The sequence below is a fragment of the Metopolophium dirhodum genome, chromosome 5 (assembly GCF_019925205.1).
Source record: "Metopolophium dirhodum isolate CAU chromosome 5, ASM1992520v1, whole genome shotgun sequence".
In the NCBI taxonomy this organism is placed as follows: Eukaryota; Metazoa; Arthropoda; class Insecta; order Hemiptera; family Aphididae; genus Metopolophium; species Metopolophium dirhodum.
In genome coordinates this window covers 10223733-10235542 of record NC_083564.1, presented here as the reverse complement: position 1 = coordinate 10235542, position 11810 = coordinate 10223733, and the positions used below count along the sequence as shown (strand labels likewise).

Below are 11810 nucleotides of genomic sequence, written 5' to 3'. Positions count from 1 at the left end.
TTGAAGTTGAATTGTATTTGAGAGCTTTGAAAAACTATTAGTTTTAGATTCTGAGCAGAGCAATGAATGTATTGATTTTACAATGATGTTTTTTTTGTGTGTGTCGATCATCACCTTTTGGGGCAATACAAATAGTTTTCAAAGCGGGAAAAACAGTTTAAGGAATTAAGGGTTTTTATGCAAAACCTTTTTTTGACAAAATCAATTTTGGTTTTTAGTGTACCTCTAAAAAAATAAACATATATTCATGACATTTTCACTAGAAATTTTTGAATAGAAATAAATATCAAAAATCGTTGTTTTATGTGATTTTGTAAAAGTTTAAAATTCAAACGTTCATAAAAATTTTTGGTTTTAGTCCGGTAGAGTTTTTTTACAGATTATAAAATATTAATGTAGTAATCTATATAAGCATTAATAAAACTCCATATTCATTGCTTAACTAAAATAGGTAACATTACAATACTTAACATTTAAATTAACTTATATAACATTTATTGATCTTAAAAGTTCTCAGCACTTTAAAAATGGCATTGCACGTTTCTGGGATTATTTTTGACAGCAACTGTGATGAAATTGCTGTACTAAATTTCAAATCGGCATAATCTCTACCTGTTGCCAAATACCTAAGTGTGGCCACAAGTCGTTCTTCAGCACTTACTGCTTATCTCATATGGGTGTTTTGTTTCAAGATCAATGGACTCACTAAATTTCATAATTCATTGAAACAATCGTAATCCATCCTTAAATAATTACGAAAATCATCGCCATCCAGTTCTTTGAGTAAAATTATGTGGCTCATTTCTTTCGTTCTATTAGCCATTTTTTGTCCTCCATTCTTCTTTTCTTCTTTACATGCTCAAATGTTAAAGATAATGCTGTAAGAGCAATTCCAATTTTTTGGTGTTTTGTCACCGAAGCCATTGTTTATTGTAATTTGTCTTTGTGATTACGAAACTGTGGTCAAACGAAAGCGAATCGTCATACAGTCGCAGAACACTACTGCACTAGTGGAATTAAAATTCATCTGACCAAGTTGTGCAGAAGTCATGTCGTCTGTACACAACACCTGATTTGATCAGGCTATCTGTCGGCCAGACCAGATCATATTGTGTGTAGGGGCTTTAACATTTTCTTTACACCATATAATTTTGACTCTTTTTAAGCTATTTATAAGCATAAATAAATTTTGATTTTCGTTATTTTTATTTAATTATTAATTTAAGATTCTGCTATTCTGCTTTCTCTACATGAATATCCTCTCAGCATCTTCCCTTGCTGGCAGAATAGTAAAATGCAATTTTTCTATCCTAAAAATCTTATTTTAGGTAGGTATTAATGTACAATACATTTACCTTTTCTACTTTCAGTAAAATTACTACTTCCACAGCACTTTTTTTAAATTGTATTATGTACTGTGAACTATGCTAGAAATCAGCCATTAAAACAGATGACAAATTTAAGAAACTTATTAAACTCCCTTCTTTTACAGAGATTATTAATTGGTTAATTGACCTTTTTTTTAATAGATACAGCTTTTTCATTTATAATTTATAAATTAAAATGTTTTCTTATTAAAATAAAAACCAAATTGCAATATGTTCGGGTGTATCAATCGGATTTATTGATAATATTATAATACATTACCACCAGAATATGTGTGATCGACAAGGAACTAGTTCTTAGTATTTTAGTAATCTTATCTTAATAGTATATGAAAATAGTTGAAACTTTTTTTCACGGGCAATATTCATTTTCAACTTTTAGTTGACATTTAGTCTACGATTTACATGTTATAATTACAATTGTAATTTCTAATTTGTATTTAATTTTTAATTAATTTGTTTGAAATGGCAACAAGATAAAACACTATAATGAATTTCTTTACAAAACTTTGGAAAAGGAAATGGTGTGATCAACCAATATTAGAATTATCTGAAATACTCGTAGCATATTCAAACTGTAACCAATATTTTTTTCCAAATATTTCATTTTAATAAAAGTTCTAGCAACTTTGCCAGTTATTACGGCAACACCGGAAAGAACTTTTTTGATGCTGAAAAGAATAAAAATTACCTATGAAATGCAACTGGAGAAGATTGAATGTCCTGCCTAGCATTACTCCAGTGTACATAGAAATATTTTTGTATCTTAGATTTAAAAAGAAAAATTTTTATGAATTTCTTTCTCAAAATAATTTGCACACTTTCGTGATTTTTGGATGTTTTGTCAACATTTGAACATTGAATGCTTATAAAAAAATTTGTGATTATTTATAGAAAACATTTGGAATTTATAGAAAATAAAACTTAAAAAAATTGGAAAATAAATATGGCCATAAACAGCTCACAACAAGTCAAAATATTTTGAAAATTTTATCGTGTATAGAAAATTCTGATATAAACATTCAGTGAAAATGTCATGTATCTACGGTTTATCGTGTACACACAAAAAATAAAAAGAAACAGAATCTAAATTTTTTTTTTGTAAGCAATTAGTATTTTATTTTTATCCTTGATTAATTTTGAAGGTATCTCTATAATATAAAAAAAAATATAGTAATATTGTATAAGGCCTTAGTATATACTATAGGCCATAGGGTATTAAGGGTATAGGTACGCTAAATCAGAATTTTATATATTATTATGCTATTGCAGCTCCAAAACACCGCTACATTGTAGTGCACGAAAGTGGCGTAAGCATAGATAATATAATTCTTATATTATCTATTGGCGTACGCAGGATTTTTCAATGGGGGGGGGGGGGGAGCTTGAAAATTAGTTACGATTTTATTTTTGTTTTGTCCAGTCTAATAATTGGAGACGTTTATTTGAGATATTTTAAAATGTTTGTAACTTCTCAACTTTTCCGGTAGAAAAAATGCTCTGATCATTAACTTCGATGCCCGATGAATGTTTTTGGAACCAAATTGTACTTTTAGAGGTCAAATTTGAAAATGCTCAGTGGTTTTTAGAATAATTGTAGAAAAAATGAAAATGTATTAAAATTGTTTGGTTACCAGCTTGGTTATACCGTCCTCACTTGGATTGTATTTGATTAATTAACATTTTTTTTTTCTGTAAATGTCAATAAAAAATTATTTATCCGGTCAAAAAGCTTAAAAATGTTAAACGTAAGTTTTTATTATAGCTAAAATATTAACATAGGCATCATTGTTATTTTTTATAAGCATTTAAAGTTCAAATTTCTTCAAAACCACAGTTAATTTGTAGTTCAAAACTTATAAAATATTAAATGTGTATAAGCTAAGATTAGAAAATTGAATATAAGGTCTTTCATACAAGTAGTTCATAACATACTTTATCCGAAAAATTACAGATAATTTTAGGAAAATTGGAATGCAAATACAATGATTTTCAAAAATGAATTCGTTCTGGTAAGACGTTTATGAAATTTACGTCTTGCTTACTATAGTTGACAGTTGAAAATTGATAAATATTTATTTTTTTTAAGTAATAATAATACGTAAATGGGGGGGGGGGCTTCAGCCCGTTAGCGTCCCCCTGCGGACGCCACTGGTGCACGATATTATTTACATCGTGTTGTAGTGTGGTACTAAAGTACTTATAAGTTATAACTTACGAGGTGCAAATGTGCAAAATATACACAATTTAACAATAACAATAAAACAATAAGTTATATAATTCCACTTATACATTGTACTGCCACTTGACAGTTTTTATTATGTTATCTATGGTCATTGGTCAGTTGTTGTCATCGTAATACTACCGCAGGGCACAGAACAATACTGTACTCTGTAGTAGTGAAGTAGTGTACCTATAGTGTGTGCTGTGTAGTCACAGTTTAAACTATAAAGAATAATACTATTTCTTTATGCTGTATGTTACAGTGAGTTACTGAGTATAGTGACTCAGTAGTCGGTTCACGGTTGCAGTCAGCATTATATTATTGTCTCCCCGTTGATGTCTATTGTCTATTATGATGATGATAATAATAATATGATACATTCTGTTTTATGACTTATCATCGTGCTTTTTCGTGTTCGAAATAAATGCGAACCGAAACTCGCATTGCTATTGACACACTTCTGTTAATTTAAAACCTGGTGGCTAGTGTTAATCAACAATTATTATTCAACCTCAGAACTATTGGACATTGTTCGGAAATCACGACTGTATCAACGGTTCCTATACCATTGCCCGTCCGATCGGTGGCATAGCAGTACAAACTGGATTCCTTCGGCAACTTTGAAGATGAATAAGACGCGAACCATTTTCATTTTGGACGCGGGGGCGTTGTTTACCCTACAGATATTGCAATTCTTCAGTCTGGACTATTATGTCATGGTTGTGTTCCAAGACACATGGTACTCCAGATATCCAAACACACTGTTCCTGGTGCTCAACATAGTGTTGACATTACTGTTCTACCATACTTTCCTCAACTGTTACAGAGAATACAAATATGAACGTAGTAAGAAGACAGGAGATCTAGTTGAATGCAAAGCCAAGTATCCCGTGTACCTAAACTGTATCACCTGGGCAACGTATGTGACCGTATTATTCAGCAAGATTGTAATGATTTTCTCCAACAATGTCATCTCGTTGGTCTCCAACGATGATTTCATGGGACCACAAATGCTCAAGGTAAAATACCTATTGATTATAGTCTATTACGCCATTGTAATATAATAATATGATACATTGATATATCTTAAATAATTTTAAAAATGTTACATTTGTTTTTTTTTTTTTAGTTGCTCATTGGTGTTTCCGGCATTGTATTTTATTTGTTGATAAGTGCTGAATGTTTTGGACGGCAAGTAGATCGTGATAAATGGCCAACAAATGCGTGCATCATTGAGATTTTTGATTCTGTTGAAATATTATCGATAGTCATAGCATCAGACGTTAAAATTGGGTACTTGGAGTACTTGATCTACATTACAGCCTTTTTAAACTTTATGTTACCATTATGGGTACTGTATAATGTATCTCAGCCTGACGTTGATACCAAGCCAATGGGACTTCCGCAACCAGTATGTTATAATTTCATGCATTTAATGTTAGTTCAAATGCCTTTTTTGGGGATACGGATGTATATGTGGATTGTGTTCAATCAAAATGCCTCAGTGTTCATTATGAAAAATCTGTTACATTTATTATTCTTTTTGCATTCACTATACCCATACATAAAAGAAATATCTAAGAAAAACCAATATAGCCCAGAAACTTGTCATGATGAAGATGTGCCAGAAATTCTTTTAACTAATCGTAAGCATGATGAACCCATTGAGTTGCTTTAAATGATTATGTGTTTAATATGATAATATAATAACATGACCAACTATTGAAACAAAAGGGATTTATTTTTAGATAATAATAAGTACCTATATTGTGTAATACATTTTATTTCAAATAATATACTTATAGTGGGAATACAATAATATATATTTTATTAAAATTAGTATAAAATATAGTCCAAATATAAGACTTATTTTACCTTATTAGTTACACAATTATTTTTGTTGTAATATAAATTTAACTTTTGGTCAACAGTAGAAAAAAATTATTATTCTAGTCTAATCTATATCTCATTGGCTTAAGTTTGTATTTTATAAATTGGAAAACTAAATTTCTTTTAAAAGACTAAATTTTACATTAACTAATATAATATGATAATACAATTTTATAATGTTTAATCTACACAGTTAATTTGTATCTCATAACCACAATTTGAATTGTATTTTTTACTTTTTTACTTTTTATGTATAAATTAAGTGTTCAAAAAAGACTAAATCTGTAGTTTAAGCTTATATTATGTTTAAAACTGATTCTCAAACATTATGACAAATATAATTAAGACTGATATATATTTTATATTTTTATTTAAACCTTTATAACATATCATTTTGATCTTATTTAAGATGGAATTTTATAAGTTCAATTTTGTTTTAGTAATTAAATTGTATACATATTTTTTTTCCTTGGTATATTAGACTACATAATACATTTTATTAAGACTGTTTTTTATTAAATTTGACAGCATTTTGTACTAACTAATATATTTTAATTATAAAATAAAATGTAATTTTAATTATAAATAATTATGAAAATTGTAAAATACATATTATATTTTATACACACTATGATGTTTTCAAATTAAATTTTTTCGGAAAAAATTAATTGAACCTACTTACTGTATTACTAAATATATCAAACAGTAAAAGAAATTCATTAATATCATTAATATTATAAAATATATTTAGTAATATAGACTGTCAGACCATCTTCGTTCAATATCGTTTTTTGTATACAATGATTTTACATCATTGAATTCAAATTCAACACATCCGTTGCAGTGACTCCTTTAGGTACCATAGACATAATAGAGTTCTATTATGTCTGTTGTCTATGCTAGTCAGTAGACACCTCCTGTACAGCAAAGTGGTACCCCCCACTAGCACCTTTTTTTTTGTTTTGAAACTTGATAATATCCATGTTTGGTTGGAAGTCCAATCCCAATGGCTGTCAGATGCTCAGCTTTGTTCTGAAATATGGTATTTGTTTCCTGTCTCATGAACTGTTGGTTGTTGCTATAGTAACTAATATTGGGTAATAATTAGTATATACTAGTATATTACTTGTGTGTTCACTGTTCAATAACACAAAATATGCTTGAAAGTTTTATCTGATCAATAGTTTAACTAACAATATAAATTATTGTTTCTAAATTTTATTTCTAACAATAATTAAACTACATATTATGTAGTACCTATCTGGATCATACCATTGAGTTTATAACAATTCCTTCTACTTATAGATATTTGGTTTTGTTTTATTATATTTCTGGTATTTAAGTTTTCCGTTTGGGAATATTTAAATAAAATACAATGTCTATAGTTACCTTTGAGAAGCCTGTGCCCAAAGTAGCAGAGTCTGATTGGTATTACAAAATAACGGAATTAAAAGAATCTTGTGATGAACATAGGCGTCATGCATTTGTATTGAGAAATGAATCTCAGAGGTTAAGGAATGATACAGATGTCACTACTTATTGGGGTACACATCGTACAAATTCTAAGTTCTTTGACAGGTAAGTATCCTATGATTTTTACTTTTACTTAAAACAGTGAAATAGACGAATAACTTTTATATTTTTAGACGCATTGAAATAACGCGCTGGAAAAATCTAATTGAATTAGGTTATAAAAACTTACAAAAAGAAATTAAAGATTTGAAAATCGAAAAAGAAAAAACTGAAAAATGTATAGAATTTCTAAATTTGAACTTTACTGTTACAAATCATTGCTTAAGTATAAGAGATGAAAGAGGTAGTGCAGATTTGTGCCATGATATTGCATCTATTGAATTAAAAAGAGTATGCATTGTTTTTGTTTAGTTATATTGCGCAATTATAATAAGTATTAAGTGATGTTTAAGATATTAAAACATCAAGAGTTTGTTTAGGAACAACACACTTTGGAAAAACTGAAAAACTTGTTAGTTGGAGTATGCCAAATTGCATGGGAAAAGATTAATAAGTTAGAAGAGTTGGAAATTAATGTTGCCGAAGACTTAGATAAAAAGAATAATACAATAAACATAGATAGTGAGTTGTTAGAAATGACTAAAGATTCAAACAATATCTCCCTCAAACCAGATCCACTAAGAGTTCCAAAAGAGTAAGTTTCCAAAACTTTTAATATTGTTGTTACATTTCTGGGAGTTTAGTTAGAATATTTCATTATGTTGGAGCTAATAATTACCTTTTTATAAACTATTATTTATTAATGGGTTGTTTTAAAAACAATAAACAGTTAATAATCAATTACTAATAAATCTACAAGATTGGGTATCAACAATTAAATATAATTTTTTCATACATTTTAACTAAACTTTAGCAATAGGTTCAATTATTGTACGCCAGTCGCCAACTGCTAATCAAAGTAATAATAATATTAATTCATATGTTAAATTAGTTAAATTTCAAACAGTAAGTTTTTCACTTTTGTATTTTGAAATGTAACAAAAGAAATGAAAATTTGCAAATAATGTTGTTCTCATCGTTTGATTGTGATAAAAATATGTTTAGTTATTATTATATTTTTTTTCTATTGTTCAAATATTTTTTACTTTATTGATGGTTTTTACACTGGTCACTGATTATAATATGTTTAATAAGTCTTTACTGAATTAATGGATTTTAGTTTTTTGTATAAATATTTTATTAATTTGTCAACCAGATGAGTTAATAGGTAAGTATTAGATTCTGTGCTGTGGTATTAGGTATACAAAAGTATAAAAACTAACTAAACTTGAAAACAAATGAAAACTAATTAAAATAAATTTGTAACTTTGCCAATTCCCAGTATTCATTACCTGTTACCTCTAATATCTATCCTATATAATATACACATGAATAATTCATTTAATATAATACTTATTATTTTAAATTATAAAACTGTAGTTTCAATACATATGAAAAATGGCTCCAACAGTGCATTAATATAAAACAGACAATTGAGAATGAATTAATTAGTTCAACAAAATTACGTGAAACTATGTTCGTGCCACAAAATAAAACTATAAATGATCTGCTTGCTCAAAATGACAAAGTAAATTATGGTCTCAGAAGGCGTATTTATGATACAGAAAGAATTAAGAATGAATTAGAATGGCAAAAATGGAACGTAAGGAAATTAATAAAAAATAAAATTATTGTGATATTTGTGATGTAGGTAATGATTATTTGTAGATGTTAACAGACAAGGATAAATTTTTGAAAGAAATTGAAAAATTAGAAAACGCTTTGTACAGAAAATTGAATCCTAAAATGTTAGTTGAGACACGGTGCGAAGAAAGATTATATAGGGCTGGTGTCGAAATGTGCCTTGATAAAACTACTATTGGTTTGCATAAAGAACAATTTGAACTTGATACTACCATCAAAATGTTGAACGATAAGCTAAATAAAACCAAGTAAAACACATTTGTATAATATACTAAATGCTAATGCATAGTAAATTTCATGTTTTGATTACCTATTTATTTATTTTTACAGGGCTTTGCATAATATTCTTATTGAACAAATAAATATACTAGACGAGCAACTAAAAAATAAGACTCATGCATTGGATGTTGACCAAAAATGTCTACAGTATAGAGTACAACTGGATGGCCGGAGTTGTAGCTAGTAATTTAATGACTAACAGGATATAATATTTATTTATTTATTAAGTTTTGATGGGCTACTCAGTGGCGGTCAAACGGGGGTGATAAGGGGGATAGACCCCCCCCATGAATTTTTTTCAATATTTATAACAATTTATAATTAAGAATATTCCATAATGCATTAAATTTTGTTCAATATTTTTTCTAAAAACAAATTATCAACTATTGTAAATTTCGACAAAATGTCAAAACATGTTTTTATGTGTTTATGTGACATTACTATATTATTATCTAGACTCATATCTAGGAACTAGGATATTATTTTTAATATTTAGTTGTTTACACAAAATATAATATGTGAATTATCCCACTAGATGATCGAGAATTCTCAATAACAACCAGCTCTACACGTTCCCAGAACATTGGCCCATACTGGCGATAGTGCGATCGATAGATATATTTTACAATATTACGTACTTCCAGCCCCAGGTCATTAGTTGGTTGAAAACTTGAAACATCGATTGCTTATTATTTGTCACAACTCATCATATTTAGTTATCACCGTGATTCGTCTTTACTCTCTCGTACTCGTGTTTTCTACTGTGTGTCCGTATAGTGTACTAAAGTGTATTACTATTATACAGTCGGTGTCTTTTGTAATATTGACTATTTTGTCTTTTTATATTTTCACAATTACTGTCTAATAAAATAAAAATTACTAGCTATTTTGATGCAAGTTGCTCTACTCCTAAACGCTCAATGGATGAAAAAATAAATAAAATCACTAATATCGTTACAGAAAATCAAGTTGTGGACTTAGTGGTTATATTTTACTATGGCTGTTCATCGTGGTGTTATAAAGATAACATCCTACGAAGTACTGGACAAATTAGAAAAAAAAAACAAAAAAATAGATTTACTTATATAATAAAAAAATAGTTAATACTATAATATATTTATAAAGTCTGTATGGTAAATGGACATTTAAACATTTTTCCCCGATATATTTTTGATGCGGATATTTTCCCCCCATTTTTTTTTATAAAGTTTATTATTCACTAATAAATAATAATATTGAATTTAATAATACAATATTATTTATTATTTAATATGAAATTATTTTTTTTTTTAAATATAAAAATATATAATATTATAAACATTTTTTTTTCATAAATATAATAGATTATAAATCTATATGTTCGATCCACTGAAATACTTAAAAATTAAAAATTAAAAAAAAATATTATATATTTGTCAATACAATTATGAATTAGTTACAACAATTGAACAATTCCTATACTTTATTATTGTCAGGTTTGAATTTAATCTTATATTTTTAAACAATTAACAATTAATAGTATTATTATCTATAAGTTTGGTAATATCAATTCACTATTATATTAAACTTATTAAAGCTAACAACGCAAAATTGTTATTATTTCTACTTAAATCAAATCTGTCATTGTGGGTACCAATGTATTACAATTTACAACATAGCGGGTGTGGCGTCATAATAAAGTCTTAATATTAGTGTTAAAAAAATTATTTATTTATTTCTGGTCAGGTGGCACTGCTGGGGGGAGCCTTCCTATTCTTAATAATGTTATTTTATGTCACCACACTTACTTATTATAGGTACCTTGTCTGTACTCTGTTGTATAGATTGTAAATATACTATTTAAAAAAAAAAAAAAATTGTACCACAATAATTGGACATTATAGATACAATAGACTCGGTAATCCGGCCATGCGATAAACCAATACGACCAATCTGGCTATTTTTCGGTATTATACCCATACAATTATTATCATAAACGATAAGACTAACTGATTTAAGTGTGAATGAACCGATGAGAGATTTTATTTTTATTCAGTTAACATTAACGTGTATTGGTTAGTTATTGTGCTGTATTACGTGTTACATTAAAATATCACAGGGTCAGTTATTTAGGTTTTGCAATAAGTAAAAAATTTTTTATGAAACTAATAATCCGGAGTTTTCATTTATCAGTAGTCCTCTGGTCTAATATCTGCTGGATTACCGAGATTCCATAGTGTAATAGATATCATTATAAAAATGATACCTACACTTAAGTACATTTAAATGTATTAGTTATAAGTTATAAGCTTGTAACATATTTACAATTTACATATTATACGATGAATATTCACTAGGTAATTTATATAATACATTTGAGTCACACACTCAGAACTAAAGTTCAGCTAATAATACTTTTAATTTACTTACTTTATATTATGTAGGTTAGGTTAGGTTGATGCCATTAGGCTCTGTGCCTCTATTTCTTCCACTTTTGTTTTAATCACAACTCACAAAAGGAGGTACCTACTGCAAATAGCATCAATATATTATATAAAATACCATCTTATTCTGAGCTCAAAATACTAAACGTCTAAACATTTATATTTTTTTGGGATAGCAAACTCAAAATTATAGTTTGGTAGTAACCCCTTACGTCCACGTTTACGTTAAACACTAAATCAGTTTGTCTTTATATTTCTTTTCTATGCTACATAACATAATTATTATAGCATTATTGATTAATAAGAATTTATAGTATTAATAATTATAGGTATTTAAAATAAACAATTGGTTAAGTAATTTAAGTGTTATAACTTTTAAGCAAGGAACGGACT

At 27.8% G+C, this 11810-nt stretch overlaps 2 protein-coding genes across 2 annotated transcripts; both read left to right on the top strand.

The window, feature by feature from the left end:
- The first annotated feature begins 3557 nt into the window (after positions 1-3557).
- LOC132944618 (uncharacterized) lies at positions 3558-6019 on the top strand. The gene is made up of 2 exons (XM_061014063.1): positions 3558-4628; positions 4739-6019. Exons 1-2 carry the CDS (start codon positions 4236-4238, stop codon positions 5285-5287), a joined length of 942 nt encoding a protein of 313 aa, XP_060870046.1. The 5' UTR covers positions 3558-4235; the 3' UTR covers positions 5288-6019.
- An 855-nt stretch (positions 6020-6874) lies between these two features.
- Positions 6875-10035, top strand: LOC132945455 (tektin-B1-like). Its single transcript, XM_061015202.1, has 6 exons — positions 6875-7077; positions 7146-7362; positions 7452-7666; positions 8452-8674; positions 8740-8963; positions 9046-10035. The coding sequence occupies exons 1-6, from the start codon at positions 6875-6877 to the stop codon at positions 9176-9178; spliced, it is 1215 nt and encodes a 404-aa protein (XP_060871185.1). The 3' UTR covers positions 9179-10035.
- The last annotated feature ends 1775 nt before the right edge of the window (positions 10036-11810 follow it).